Source organism: Sander vitreus, chromosome 16, assembly GCF_031162955.1.
Source record: "Sander vitreus isolate 19-12246 chromosome 16, sanVit1, whole genome shotgun sequence".
Classification (NCBI taxonomy): domain Eukaryota; kingdom Metazoa; phylum Chordata; class Actinopteri; order Perciformes; family Percidae; genus Sander; species Sander vitreus.
In genome coordinates, this window is record NC_135870.1 from 14,041,463 (window position 1) to 14,057,109 (window position 15,647).

Consider the following 15,647-nt stretch of genomic DNA (forward strand, 5'->3'; position numbering starts at 1 on the left):
AATATCAATAGACATACTAATTTAAATGTATAAATTAACATAAAAAAATAAAGAGAGCTTCAGAAGGAAGCAATAAGCAACCTTTGTCACCTTTCCATGTAATTCGTGCAAATTAACAGTGGACATTTTTGAAAAGAGATTGAATGACTGTGTAGAGAATGAGGCATAGAAGTCCAACGATGGAAGCTTGGTAGATGGCAGGCACACAGACACACCCCATGTCATTGTTTTTGTAAATCTGACCTATTTTGCGCAGCTCTTTGCTAAGATGGCCTGTGGGCGGAGACGAGGGCGATGAAGAATTTGTGTAGGAGTAAGGGGTTTGGATGGCCTGTCTGAGCAAAAGAGGCTAATTTCTCTTCTCAACAGCGGCGTGGGCCCGGCTTGGGTTTCACACCGTTAAGCTTCTTTTTAGAGATATACACTGAGACTAAATGGGCCGCCATGATTTCTTTGTCTTTAAATTTGGGTCTGTCTTTGGCTTAATGTGTTTTATCACTGCTATGCAGGCATAGATATTAAGGAGGTGTTGCATAGTTGGTTTAATTTCAGAATGATTCAGTGTTTCTTCTTTTTTAAGATTATTATTTTGACTTTTAATTAGTCTATATCTACGACGTGCCGCCGGACATTTCGCTGGGTGTCTTTCATTTCGGCCGGATGTCTGTTACCTTCCGCTTTCTTTGTGTTGACATTCTAAACTCCGGTGGATTTCTGAGGACTATAGTTAACTGCTCCTCAGATCTCTGCAGGGTAAATCCAGACAGCTAGCTAGACTATCTGTCCAATCTGAGTTTTCTGTTCCATGACTAAAACAACCTTTCAACGTACACATGGTCCACCAAATCAAGTTGCTTCCCGAGGCTATTTTGCAGAGGCGCCATTCCTCCGTGCTACGCTTAGCACCGCCCAAGACGATTGTGATTGGTTTAAGGAAAATGCCAATAAACCAGAGCACGTTTTTCTCCCATCCCGGAATGCTGTAGACTCACCAGACCCTCCTCCGCAGCGCTGCGGAGGAAAGTCTGGCAATGCGAGATTAGCCTTTAATTGATAATTAATTATTAATTATAATTATTAATTGAGAGCTGAAGATAGGTAAGGGGAGACAGAGGGGGAACGACATGCAGCCAAGGGCCACGGGTCGGAATAGAACCTGCGGTTGCTGCGGTAAGGACTAACCCTTGCAATTAGTGCTTTTGAAGCCTTTTAAATTCAATCCCGAGTGACCGCCTGTTGGCAAAATAATAAAACATGCAAAATTACAGCCAAATCTCTTCCTACCCGCAGTTTCAATACATAAGCTAAAATAGAAATGAGGTAAAATCGTATCTCGGCCCGTCATGTTCAGTATGTCTCTTTACAGTATCTCTGTGCAGCCACAGGTTTTTCTCTTGTCTTTGTTTGCCGTTCTTACTGACATTGTACTTTGGTTCCTGTTACAATAAGAACATTTGTATTTGAAAGACTGAAAAACTAGAGAAATAAGCCTTGTGGAGAGGTGTTCATTTTATTTTATTCAACTATGTGATACACACATACACATGCAAGCAAGTACACACACACACACACACACCGTTTCCATGGAACAGATTTTTGTTTTAGCCTTTTTTTGCAAAATCTTCAAGTTAAGTGTCTGGTTTGTCTAAAGCTTTGTTATGATCTGTGCTCGTCTCCCTCTGGGTCACACATTTCACTGAGTCACATAATGAAGATACCAGATTCTGCATTATTTACGATGAAGGGGAAATGTCATATCCTTGATGATGTTATTCGTCCTCCATGCTAGAGAACGTCAACAAGCCAATATTTCTGTCCAAGAGATCTTGACCTCCATGAATTTATTAAATATTTTTCTGACATTGCCTGTTTAGATGGTGATTCTTTGTTTGAAGGAATATTCAGCTGGTTATTACCGATGTTGGGCTGTAGCACCTCGCAGTGAGAGGCTGATCACACAATGAAGGCTTTGGGGAAAGCGGGTACTGCTTTAATATCATTTATGAGGTTTGATGCGGTGCATGAAATTGTACTGTATGTTGTTATGATACTCAGCTCTGTCTGCGTAATTCTCCGTCCATCAACACAGTACTTCTCAACAGTGAGGCTAGCTGCTGGAGGTCCTACCAGCAATCTGTTTAGGGTGTTTTCTGTTAGTGTGTTTGCCTTTCTTTTCTTAACCCTTGTGTTGACTTCAGGTCACATTGGCCCGTTTTTAATTTTTGTTTTATATCAGAAAAAATGGGACGTAGAAATAAGCGCTGAAAATGTGTAGAAGAAACATTTTACAATTTAAAACGTTTGACGGTAAGACAACACAAGGGTTAATGCAGTATCAAGTAGCACAGGACCGAGGAGGATAGACAATTACTGAGACTAAATCGAAGACAGAGTTTAGACAGGGAGACAAACAAAGAAATACACTACCACAGAAAAACAGACAGACAGGTGAGTATAGCAACCACTGTGCGGCTGTGTTTGCACCATTGCTCCTCTGATCTAAATTTCATGAGACTATTAAAAACAGGGAGGGATGGGGAAATTGCGCCTGCTCCCTCTACTGCTCTCCTGCTACACCTTCAACCGCTCTCCTCCTCGCTGTCAAATAACGAAGAAGAGAGAGCGAGTGAGAGTGGCGGCCATGCTCGTCTCTCTATTACAATGGGCTTGTGGGGTTGAGCGCTGAAATGAATAGCTGATGTCTGTAATGAGTTGGCGTGCCTGCCATAAGCTCCATTCCTAAGGCAGTAGCTGTACTGTATACTTAACAGTAGCTCGCTTGTGGTAGAAGAGAAGATATGGGTTTCTAATGGGCCCTCATGGTTTTTTCAAGAGCTTGTTTTTTGAGAGAACAATTTTCTGATGCCCGTACGCCGCACTGAAAGGGTCGCGCTAATGCTGATGACGGTGGTGGCGGGTTTGTGTCAACAGAGATTGTATACATGATTCAGGTTCATAGGGGTGGGGGGTGGGGTTCCTCTCTTTTGGTTGTCATAGCAACCCAGTCATTTCTTTCCCCCAGCTACGTCGCCTATCACTTGAATTTATGTATTTCGTTTCTTTTGTTTCTTTTTTATTTAATTTTTTTTGTAGACAACTGTGTGGGCTACATGTGAGCAGAGCTGCAGTTCATCATCCATTTCTATTGGACTGGATATGTAAACCAATACAAACGTGGTTAGTCAGTGGTGCTAATTGTTCCATTGTTTCCCCCTTTTATAAGAATAAAAGCGGTTCACTTTGATATATAGTTTTATGCATTTAATCACTAGCTAAATATTGGCTCATTTGAGAACCGAGAGCAGATGTTGTTGCTGTGGACTCCTGAGCAACATCCTTAAACACCACTGGTGTATTTAAAGGCATGTGGATTTATTGAAGTGCTGCGTAACAATACATAATCGTTTTCTCTCACTGTGCTCAATGTTGTCTTCTGTCTTATGTGTTCTTTGTTTGTCCTTGAGAAGCAGCGGACTGTAGTATTTGTCTAAGGGCATTCTGTGGCGCAGTGGTGTTCATTTCATAACACATGGATGTCTATTAGGAAGAGAAAAAAGTTATAAACAATTGGGACCATTTTCTTTTTAGTTTAGTCAATTTATTGAACATGTTAAAAAAACAATAGAAAATAGAACTTATAAACAGAAAAGTAAAAAACCAACGAGATCATCGGCAGCATATAAGCAACAAATAAGCAACTCAAATGACATTGTTCATGTCCAAAAGGGGTAGAAAGAAGTAAAGAACTTTTCTAGTCCTACCCCCTCTTAATTTTCATTGTTCATAATAAAAATTCAAATCTCATCCATAAGTGTCAATGTTTGACTCAGTCGGCTTGAACAGATCAGCTGTTATAGTCAAAAACAACATAATGTGGATGGATTAACCAAAAGGCCAAGCAGTCCACAAACATTGTTTATTGTATTATTGTTTCTGAATAGTTTTTAAGTTTGGATCAATTGTTAATTGTTTGTGGTAATGCAGTGAAGTTTCATATTTGTTCTTATTGGTATTTTTTTTGAACATACAGATTCCTCTCAATTTGTGTGTGAAACAGCCCCTGGATCCTACTAGGCAATTGTTGATTATTTTCTCTGAACATTGTTTGAAATTGTAGTGTTTTTAGTTTAATAAATAATGGGTTTGTTGCTGCTCTGTAGCTAGTTGTATGTGTAATTCTTATAGCTCTTTTTTGGAGGCTAAAGACTGGATGTGTATTTGTTTTGTATGTGTTCCCCCATACCTCCACACAGTAGGTCATGTATGGGAGTATGAAGGAGCAGTACAGTGTATACAGGGAAGCTTGATTAAGTAAGTAGGTCTTATTTAGTATTGGTATTGATTTGGATATTTTGGCTTTGACATAATTTATGTGAGGTTTCCTACTTAATTTGTGGTCTAGTATTACTCCAAGAAATTTAATTTCAGAAACTCTTTCTAGTTCTGTGCCGTTTATCATGAGTTTCTTTTCTGTGTTGGTTGATCGATTCCCAAATATTATAAATTTTGTTTTGCTTAAATTCATTGTTAGCTCATTTTCATCAAACCAGATCTTCATCCTGCTCAATTCCTTTTCCATAGTATCCAGAAGCTATCCTTTAATAAATGATGTCTTTGTAGACATTTCTACAATTGTCCAAATACACCAGTAGTTGCCTGCATGGTAAACTAAGATACAATTATTGCTGCAAAAAAAACAAGCCATTTGAGGACTAATGAGTAATGAAAATAACTGTGTTGCAGCACCATACAATTATGGCTTTTTGCATCTGTAAAGCTGTGTCTATCCATACATGTCAGTGGCTTTTATTTATTTATTTATTTATTTATTTTTTTAAATCTTTTTAGATGGAAGATGGCCAGACACTGTTTGACTATAACGTGGGACTCAATGACATCGTCCAGCTGCTGATTCGCTCACAGACCGACCCTCCAGACAGCCACGTCACCAAGGACTCCTCTGGTGTGGCCTGTAGTTCAGGCCTCCCCCCTGACTCCAGGTCAGAAAGCCACAACTCCCCAGCTCCCGCCTCCCCTGCTGCTATAGAAATCTCCACAAATATAGACAATAACAGCAGCAGCGTCACTACCAGCACTGTTAACGAAACCAAGCCGGACACCAGCGCTACCAGTAACTCATCCAGTACCAAAAATGGGTTCAAGTCCTCCAGTCCGGCACGGGACACCCAGCCCCCCACATCCAGCAGAAACACACTAGTCAACCCAGGAATTGGTGTGTACAAGGTGAGGATGAGTGTTTTTGAAAGTATATGCAAGGTTTTGCATGGAACTAGTCAGACTCTTAAATTACTCTCTAAATTACAGAGCCTTTAATGCTCTCCAAGCCAAGTCACTGCCAGAGATTCTCGGGCGGGCACTTTTATGTATCTTGTGCTTCACTGCTCCAAACTCCAAATCACTCTGTAAATACAAAGTCCACATCATTTCTGTATTAGAGATGTTGACAAAATAATTAGTTAGTGGCTTAATTTAGCTTACAATAAGGAGTGGATGAGTTTTACACCTTAATATGCCTTTTATAGATATGTATTTAATACTATACAGCAGTTTGGAATAGTGCCATTTCAAACATTACAATAATAGGACCACCACGACTATGATTTTAGTTTCCCTCGTGCATGTGGTGAATTCTTTTTTTTTTTTCTTCGTTTTTACCAAGCAGTTCTCCATTCCTTTCTCCACTGTCTTGTGCTGTAGCACCTCAGACTGCTTTGATATAGTATACCAGCCAAATGAATCCTTCCATTCTCACTACGTAACTGCTCTGTCTTTAGGTCAGATACCCTGAATGCCTTTAATTTATTAGGACTAATGACATTCGCACAAGCATGCGGTAAACCTTGCTAGGGAGGCAGATGCCAATCCACACATAAGAAACAGGTCTTTACAGCCCTGTCACTAACTATCTTACAGATTACAAATAGACTGCAGTCAAAACCCGTACGTTCGTGAGTCTACTCTACTGTATTCTGCTGAGCTTTGCCGGCTGGCTGGCCCACATGTCTGAGAATTATATGTGTGGGACTGGACACTTTTTGATGCCAAAAGTCCAATCCAGCATGCGGGAAGATCAATACTGTAACTAAGTAGATTGTAAATTAGTCACATGCCTTTACAGGCTTTAAGCATTCACTGCAGATTTTTCACAGAGGAGCCACACAGTGCCACAGATGAAATGTATTTCAAGAATGCATCTCAAACATTTGTGCTCACAAGAATTTAAAGAACATCATGAATCTCACTAGGATGATAAATGTTAAATTAATGTTAATTACTCTAGTGTTTACTGAGTTCCTCTTAAGTCCCAGGATGCTGTTGGTAATGGTTCATGTGAGTAGTCTAACAAATTAATTTGCAGAGATTTTTTAACTTGCTTAAAATATGAATACACCTGTTATCAATATGTGATAATGTAGTTGGTGACAAAATCTTGACTGACGGATTTCCTAATAGAGTCTGAAAGTTGTTTTTCAAACTGCATTGACAACTATAATAATTGGCTGCCCAGGGTAGGAAAAACATTTTAAAAATCCGATACTCTGCATCGCTTTATTTAAAGTATTTGATGTGTAGCAGCAAATGGGCTAAAACATGGCATGTTTCTTTGAACAACTGACAAATGGGATCAAAAGAGACCAGGTGTTATTTTTGTCTTTGTGTCTTCTCAGATTAATGAGCTGGTGGACTGCAGAGACGTCAGCATTGGTGCCTGGTTTGAGGCCTGCCTCGAAAATGTGACACGCGCTCCCAAAGGACAGATAACGCCCACCAAGGGCAAGGTGGGCCGGCCCCCAAAAAGGACTAATGGAAAGCTGGAGGCCGAGCAGGGACAGGCCCACGGCCAGGGCCAAACCACAGACAGTAACAGGAATAATGTTGTGTTAGGCTCTGAGAGTAATGGAGCCTCCACCTCTCAGACAGACTCTACAGCAGCTACAGAGACCAAGGAGAGAGAAGAGGATGTCATTTACCACATTAAATATGACGAGTAAGTGATGGCTTATTATGCTGGGGAGAGTGTTCCTACTGCAACTGAGCTGATTTTGGTTGCAGCGATAACAAACACATCATCAGGTTTTAATAAAATTGCAGACATCTGACTGCACAGTGTCAGTGCGACAGCAATTTGGTCTGGTGAACAAAATCCTTATAGATGGTAAAATGCTGTTTAGGATTGGAATGTGCATGTGCTGTGGCTCAAAAAGGTGTGAATGTGTGCCTTCTTCATTGCATATGCTGTTACAGCACAGCATAAAATATATATATATATTTTTTTTTTGCTAGTTATCAATGTATTTGCTCGGGCTGCTGTTGTGTGGCATTCTTCACAAAAACTGTGCACCAAACACATACATGGTGTGTGTGTGTGTGTGTGTGTATGTATGTGTATGGTACTATTGGCTGCAAGCATCAGTAATGGTGGTTTGGCGTTTTGGGAATTGCAGCCTCTGCTTTCTCCTGGCAGTTCAGGGGATGAGAGGGGGTTTGTGTAGTTGGTGCTACAATTTGGACTCTATCTCTTGCACTCTCCTTTTCCAGCAAATTCATTCAGAAGCCAATGTTTCCATGGTAACTCATGAGTTCTCAGGAGCATTACTTCTTTGCGTGCCTCCTTCAGCTTTGTCTGTAATTGCTGTGAACATGCCACCGGTGAGACATAGCCTCCTCACTGCGACTATCATCGCGTGTGTCTGTGCGGTTTCTGTCATGGGAGGTTGTGCCAGAAAAACTGTATCAAGGGTTGTTGAGCAGTAAATGTTTGTTTTCTTTTAGACAGACATCATTCCCATTTGAAATTCTTCAATCCCTCGCATTCTGGTTTGTTGTTTCATCATTTGCAATGGGACAGGAGTGTTCCTGCAGGGACAATCCAATAATGCACACCATTTTGTTTCCCCGTTTTTATTTATCTGTTTGTTTGTTTATTCAGATCATTGTTTTCGCCTCGTGTTACTGATTCGCTTTATTTGATAGCTGACGGTCAAGAGAGGCAGGGAAGGAAACAGGAGTGAGACACAAATGACAACAAAGGTCCCACGCCAGTTTTAACCCCAGACATAGCTGTAATATGTGATTTACAGCTTCACCAACTGAGCCACAAATACAACTGCAATTTTGTGTGCTGTGCGGCTTGTTTAATATACTCTTTTGCTTTCTACTAACTGCGTAGTATCCCTCTCTGTCCTGAGCGCCATTCCAGGTTTATTCCATCATTTTGTTTGCCAGAGAAAAGTGGAGGGTGGGTAAGATTGCTCTGCCTTCCCACGCATGGACATACACACACACACATTCTCCCCATCAAACACCTGCCTGCATAGTCTGAGAATTGAAAATCAGCCCTACAAAATGAACCGCCATTTTTTTCGCATGAGGCTGTTCTGGACAGCATTTATACAGAATGTAACAAGCTACAAAATCAAAGTGTGTGTGTGTGTGTGTGTGTGTGTGTGTGTGTGTGTGTGTGTGTGTGTGTGCGCGTGTGTGTGGTTTCATGGTTAAATCTTGGCTGAGCTCAACATATGTTTAAGATTCTCTGTGGAGAGAGTAACAAATATAGACATAAAATAGGCATATAATTTATGTTCATGTAGCTTTCAAGTAGACCATTATATTTGCAATATGGAAATTTGAATAAAATGAATGTCTGGTTAAAATTTAGTTTTATATATTTTGCTCTATTACTTAACCGTAGTGCAACCACTACACAACAGGATTAGTCCTTGACAACATCCAGACGAGTGTTCAGAATCCACATGTTGGGTTATTAGTATGGTCCCATGGAAACCAATTCCACACGTCACAGTCGGAAAGACACAGGTGTAAATAGTAAAATTGATAACGGCTGAATTAATTCCATTTAGCTGCTTCAGTTTCAGGGTCCTGATATTGTGCATGCTGGCTCATTGTCACACTGTCTGGTTTACTAGAACCCTTGAATATAATGTGGCCATTGTCAATGTTATTAGTAACACCCATGCTTTTCTTACAATAGCAAGTAACAAAAAGGCTTATTGCCATCTGGAGCTCTTCACCTTATGTGAGAAATACAGATAGTCCAGATACAGTGGTGTGAAAAAGTGTTTGCCCCCTTCCTCATTTCCTGTTCCTTTGCATGTTTGTCACACTTAAGTGTTTCGGAACATCAAACCAATTTAAACAAAAGTCAAGGACAACACAAGTAAACACAAAATGCAATTTGTAAATGAAGGTGTTTATTATTAAAGGAGAAAAAAAATTCAAACCATCATGGCCCTGTGTGAAAAAGTGATTGCCCCCCTTGTTAAAACATACTATAACTGTGGTTGTCCACACCTGAGTTCAATTTCTCTAGCCACACCCAGGCCTGATTATTGCCACACCTGTTCACAATCAAGGCATCACTTAAATAGGAGCTGCTTGACACAGTAAGGTCCACCAGAAGATCCTTAAAAGCTACACATCATGCCGAGACCCAAAGAAATTCAGGAACAATTGAGAAAGAAAGTAATTGAGATCTATCAGTCTGGAAAGGGTTATAAAGCCATTTCCAAAGCTTTGGGAATCCAGTGAACCACAGTGAGAGCCATTATCCACAAATGGCGAAGACATGGAACAGTGGTGAACCTTCCCAGGAGTGGCCGGCCGCCCAAAATTACCCCCAAGAGCGCAGCGACGACTCATCCAAGAGGTCACAAAAGACCCCACAACAACGTCCAAAGAACTGCAGGCCTCACTTGCCTCAGTTAAGGTCAGCGTTCATGCCTCCACCATCAGGAAAAGACTGGGCAAAAAATGGCCTGCATGGCAGAGTTCCAAGGAGAAAACCACTGCTGAGCAAAAAGAACATCAAAGCTTGTCTCAATTTCTCCAGAACACATCTTGATGATCCCCAAGACTTTTGGGACAACATTCTGTGGACCGATGAGACAAAAGTGGAACTCTTTGGAAGGTGTGTGTCCAAGTATATCTGGCGTAGAAGGAACACTGCATTTCATAAAAAGAACATTATACCAACTGTAAAATATGGTGGTGGTAGTGTGATGGTCTGGGGCTGTTTTGCAGCTTCAGGACCTGGAAGACTTGCCGTGATAAAAGGAACTATGAATTCTGCTGTCTACCAAGAGATCCTGAAGGAGAATGTCCGACCATCTGTTCGTGTACTCAAGCTGAAACGAACTTGGGTTCTGCAGCAGGACAATGATCCTAAACACACCAGCAAGTCCACCACCGAATGGCTGAAGAAAAACTAAATGAAGACTTTGGAGTGGCCCTAGCCAAAGTCCTGACCTGAATCCTATTGAGATGTTGTGGTATGACCTTAAAAAGGCCGTTCATGCTCGAAAACCCTCTAATGTAACTGAATTAGGACAATTCTGCAAAGATGAGTGGGCCAAAATTCCTCCAGGACGCTGTAAAAGCCTCATTGCACGTTATCGCAAACGCTTGGTTGCAGTTGTTGCTGCTAAGGGTGGCCCAACCAGTTATTAGGTTTAGGGGGCAATCACTTTTTCACACAGGGCCATGATGGTTTGGATTTTTTTTCACCTTTTAATAATTAACACCTTCATTTACAAATTGCATTTTGTGTTTACTTGTGTTGTCCTTGACTATTGTTTAAATTGGTTTGATGTTCCGAAACACTTAAGTGTGACAAACATGCAAAGGAACAGGAAATGAGGAAGGGGGCAAACACTTTTTCACACCACTGTAGCTGTATAACCTAAAATTCAGTCCCTCCAGGATTTCGTGGCCTTTTTTTGAGATTGTTGCGGCCCAAAATGCCTGATTTCGCAGGAGCTTTTGTAAAAAAAATTGTGATAAAAGTTGCGATGTCTTTTGTATGTTTGTTGCAATGAAGTTGCGGAAGACAGTGAAAGTTGCAAAGAAGTTTTTTAGTAGTTTTTTTTTTTGGTATAGTTCTTTAAAAATAAAAAGGAAACTTGTTTTGGGGAGAATAAAACTACTCTGGGCTGAGATTTCCTAGTAATCTTACCAAAAAGGCTCAGGATGCTGTAAATGTTGGTATAATATGAAAATGGCTGGTGGATTTAAGACAAAAAAATAATAATTTATTGAATCAATCAAATTTGAACATATGTGTCAGTGGCTTGTTGATCTTTACATTGTTAGTTATTCTCCTATTCTGGCCTGGGCTGGGACACACATTCATACGGTTTGATAAAGTACTGACTTTAACTTATCATTGCACTTACAATAACGAGCGTAGCTGTCCTCAATTTAGGTCATCGTGTATAATGTATCGGACGGTCTGAAATGTTTTGCATGGTCTTTCGCTGTACGTTTTGTTGGTAAATGAGTCACACACACGTCTCGTCTTCATATCAAAAACAAGGAAATGATCAACCCGTTCTCACTCCCGATTGGTCATTGGCTCTCAGAGTGCACGTGGGACTGCTGTGATTGGTTGAAGTCGCGGGAAACTTCAGGTTATTGGTCAAATGTGTGGAAAAGTTGCGGTGATTGGTCAAAATTGCGAGTCGCACCAAATTCGCGGTGATTGGTTGAATTTGCGTGAATCGGCGCGATTGCGACATCGCAAAATCCTGGAAGGAATTTGTGTTTTGGGAAGGTTTTGCTTAAAAGATAGGCTTAAGCGCTTCCTAAATGGGCTCTGTCTTCTAATTAGCCAGGATCGACATATGCAATGGAAGAGATCTTACCAGTATCTAAAGCTGTGGTGGTTGGCCTGCCCTTATCTGAGCACAGTTGCTATCTGAGTGCAGCTGACAGAGATTTATTTGCTGCAGTTAATAAGTGACAATGAAATAAAGTTTAATTTCAGTTTAGTTTCTCTTTCTCGCTTGCCCGCTCTTCATCTCCTTTTCTACACAGAGCAGTCGTTGTTTGATGAGTAGTACCAAAATACAAGATGGTTGACATTGTTTAATTACAGTTCTATGGGTCTGAGCATATTTAGGGTCATGTTTAGTGTGACTGTAGTCTTTGGCATGGTGGTTTATAGGCATTTTTCACAGAGGACATTTTGACCTGTTAAAGTAGAAATGGCACAGGTGAATTTAATATAATTAATGATGACTGATTAGCTGATCGTTAATGTTATTAGTAACAGCTTTGCTTTTCCTACTTTGACAAGTCACTGCTATGAAAAAGGCCTATTGGTCAACTGTGTAAAGACCCTGCTTGATTACATATCTTTGTCACAACTGTGTGATCACCATGAAATTATAACTTCTACATTTTAAATTCTACACTTAATGGATTTAATAACCAAATTTGAGAAATCATTTAATCAAAAATATTTTTAAAGGTGCTCTAAGCGATGTCACACGTTTTTTAGGCCACAACATTTTTTGTGACATACAGCAAACATCTCCTCACTATCCGCTAGCTGCCTGTCCCTTGAACACACTGTAAAAAACAGTAGACAGCCCAGGCTCCACAAATGCCAACAAAAACAAACTGCGCCAACCTGAGGCCTGTACTACGAATCAAGATCAACATGCCCTGGATTTATTTCGGTTACCCAGCTTCACCTAACCTAACAACCGCGGTCCCGCATAAACGGTGTCACGCCGGTGGTTAACAACTAGTTCAATCAATCCAGGGTTTCCCAATCCAGCGGCGTGCGCGTTCACATAAAAGAGGCGGTGTTTGCACAGCACGACCAATCACAAACCACATATTTTACATTAGAAGAGCAAACTATAATTCTACATAAACATGAAGAACACAGACATGATTTTACAGGCAAAATGCAATACAGTTGCTGCTTCCTAAAACAGGAAGGAAAGCTGGCAAAGAAAGCCAAAGCTGTAAATGCATAAATCACAACGCTTATCAATATCGCTTTCCCATCAGTCAGGCACAAGATCTGACCATAATTACACTTGTGCTTTTCATAAACTGTCATTGCTTTAGCCTATTATTTCAGTTGCAACCCTGGCAGTGGTAAGTGATCGCGAGAGCATATTAAAAACATAATTCAAACCTATGTGTGCATTGGCGACATATGGCTCAAGAAGCCGACAAATAGCCTATACGTAATTCCCTCCGCTAAAAATCTATATCTTTCATAAAAATACCCATCAGTGAATATTAACGGAGTTGGCGGTCTCTAAATGTTTTAACTTTTATGAGCGTGCCTCTCTCTCTCCGCACACCGAGATCTTCTAAGAAAGGTGACGCCGTTATCAACCGAGTATTGATTGGTCAGTAGGCGGTGCTTTAACACCGGTTGATCTCTAATCTCCAACATAACCTGCTCCTGAGCAGGTTAGGTGTTCAACATAAGTTACCACGGCGATTAAACTCGGTAAGAAGTGATCCACTGTCGTGATAAACACAAAACCCTGGGTTGAACCTGAAGTTACCCCGTTAACGCCAAATCTCGCTTCGTAGTACAGGCCTCTGCACCACAAAACATAACAAACAGAGTTACAGCCAATAACCGACAAGAAGGATTTGGGGGTGGGGGTTGGGGGGTTAGTGTGCAGAAGGGAGGGGGAGGGGAAGGGATGAGGAGGAGGGAGGGGTGAGCTAGCCTCCGCTTTGTTTGTCAATACTTCGAACGTCAACAAGAAGTGACATAACCCAACATCGCTTAGAGCACTTTTTTAATAAATAAAAATAAACTAGTACGTTACTTTCTTTTGTACAACAATAAACATGACGTTATCAGATTGCTTTTACCATCAAATATTTATATCTTAAGCTTAAAAAAAACATTCTTCAGGCTCTAGTGTTGTCTCATTATAGTATACACTACAATTAGGCAATGCCTACGAGTTATGTTCGCTTACATGGATTTCGGGGAAATGAAGATTGGAGTGAGTTGGAGAGATTTCTGCTGTCACATTAGAATAATAGGATTCAGGTTGAAAATCTGAAAATTGGCCCTTTTAATACCTGAAGTTGTCTTCGGATGTCTGTCACATGAATAAACTTTAAAATTTCACTACCTAAGATTCAAGTAATTAAGAAACATATAAACAAAAAGTTGCAGATTTACATTTTGGCTTCAATTACTAACAAAGCGAAGGTTAAGTAAGACTGTAGTCAAATTTCCTCACTTCTGTTGAAGCAATTATATTTAGCTTGTTTAGTGTCAGAGTATTTCTAACTTGCCTGCTTATCAGCAAATTGAGCATTTCTCATCATCTCCGTTGCCTTTTTCCCTCTTTACAGGGACTTCAGCTAAGCACACAAAGCGCTAATGATGGTTTTAATAACAGAAGAGACTGTAAGAGCTAGATAAGTCATGTTGCATGTAGCATGTCATGTCTTTATTTCACTACTGAGGAAATAGGTGCATTATGCATTAATAAGAGTGTTGATATGATTTTGGTTTCTTGTTTACCTCCTCTGCGCCTGAAAGTGTTTTTTCCTTCTTCCCACAACTGCAGGGACACTTATTTTGGGTCTGTGATATTTGCAGGTGGAATAACTAGCAGTGTTTCAGAGGAAAACAGTGTATCGTGTTGCTTAAGAAAGCAGTATGGCCTGAAGGATCAAATGATCATACATTTTACTTGTCAAGAGTGCAGTAGAGGTTTGAGAGTTTGCAAGAATTTATTTCAGAACTACCAAGACATGTTTCTTAATGATATGATTTTATTGAGATGTATGAGTGAATATTTTATACAAAAACAAATAATTTTTTATTGAGGCCAATATGTTTTGCTGCAGATAAGCATTTCGTTGTAATGAGTACTCAGGCGCTTTGCTACATAAATACCTTTGTTAAAGCCAGGTCGACAAATTGACTGATATTAGCTTTTTTCAGATATATGGCGATATATGTATTGGTGTATATGTCGACGAGAAGTAACAATTTAGAATGAGTAAACCACCATAAACAACTGGTCATATCAGCCCAAGTAAGGTTGTGGCAGCAAAACCTCTAAAGGTAGCCTGTTTAATTGTAAAGGGGGCATTTTATTGCTTATCGTCCAGAAATGGTTTAAGGGACATTGAGGTCAAATGAGATTAATGGCGTAGCCACCACACACCGCATATTTGGGATGTCCTTGTAAGCAACATCCATAGATAGTAGCCTCCCTCTACCCATCAACCATGTAGTACTAATGTCTCTTGTTGAATCACTGCCAAAATGTTTGCCAGCTGTTTTGGGGGCCAAAATGATCCCACACATTACAGACCCGTGTTTTCTGTTCTTCTGGTCGTTGTATGTCTGGTCTGAACAGAAATTTGGAAGAAATTTAGTTTACAGTTGTATTTTGCCCAAATCTGAATTGGAGTCATAGTTTTGAATCAGTTAGTAATTGGGTAAAAATAAAATCTAAAGAATCCCAAGTAGTAATATCATAATATATTACTACAACAACAACAACATGCATGCATGTTTTGTCAGATGCAGGAAAGAACAACCTAGACAAAACTAGCACAGGCTTTTTCATGCACGTATCACAACGCGGGGCCTGTTTAATTGATCCGAGACAGTGGACAGTCATGTTTCCCCATTAAGATGATTGTAATGCATCCATTATGAGATTCTGTTGCCGTTATTATGTGTATAATTAAATCATACTCTACTGTCGCAGTTAGTGTCTGTCCCTAAATGTCCACACTGACTAAATAAAATGTTATTGTTTATTTAATACTACATCAGGCTTCTGTAAGGTGTTTGAGTTTGCAATATTTTATTT

At 40.2% G+C, this 15,647-nt stretch overlaps 1 protein-coding gene across 1 annotated transcript in view; it reads left to right on the top strand.

Annotated features, from left to right (window-relative positions):
- The window catches only part of uhrf2 (ubiquitin like with PHD and ring finger domains 2), a 33,522-nt gene that overhangs the window by 5,723 nt on the left and 12,152 nt on the right, over window positions 1–15,647 (top strand). Inside the window, exons 2-3 of the mRNA XM_078270844.1 lie at window positions 4,849–5,244; window positions 6,690–7,009. Of these exons, the coding sequence (XP_078126970.1) occupies window positions 4,849–5,244; window positions 6,690–7,009 (716 nt within the window). The remainder of the gene's footprint in view (window positions 1–4,848; window positions 5,245–6,689; window positions 7,010–15,647) is intronic.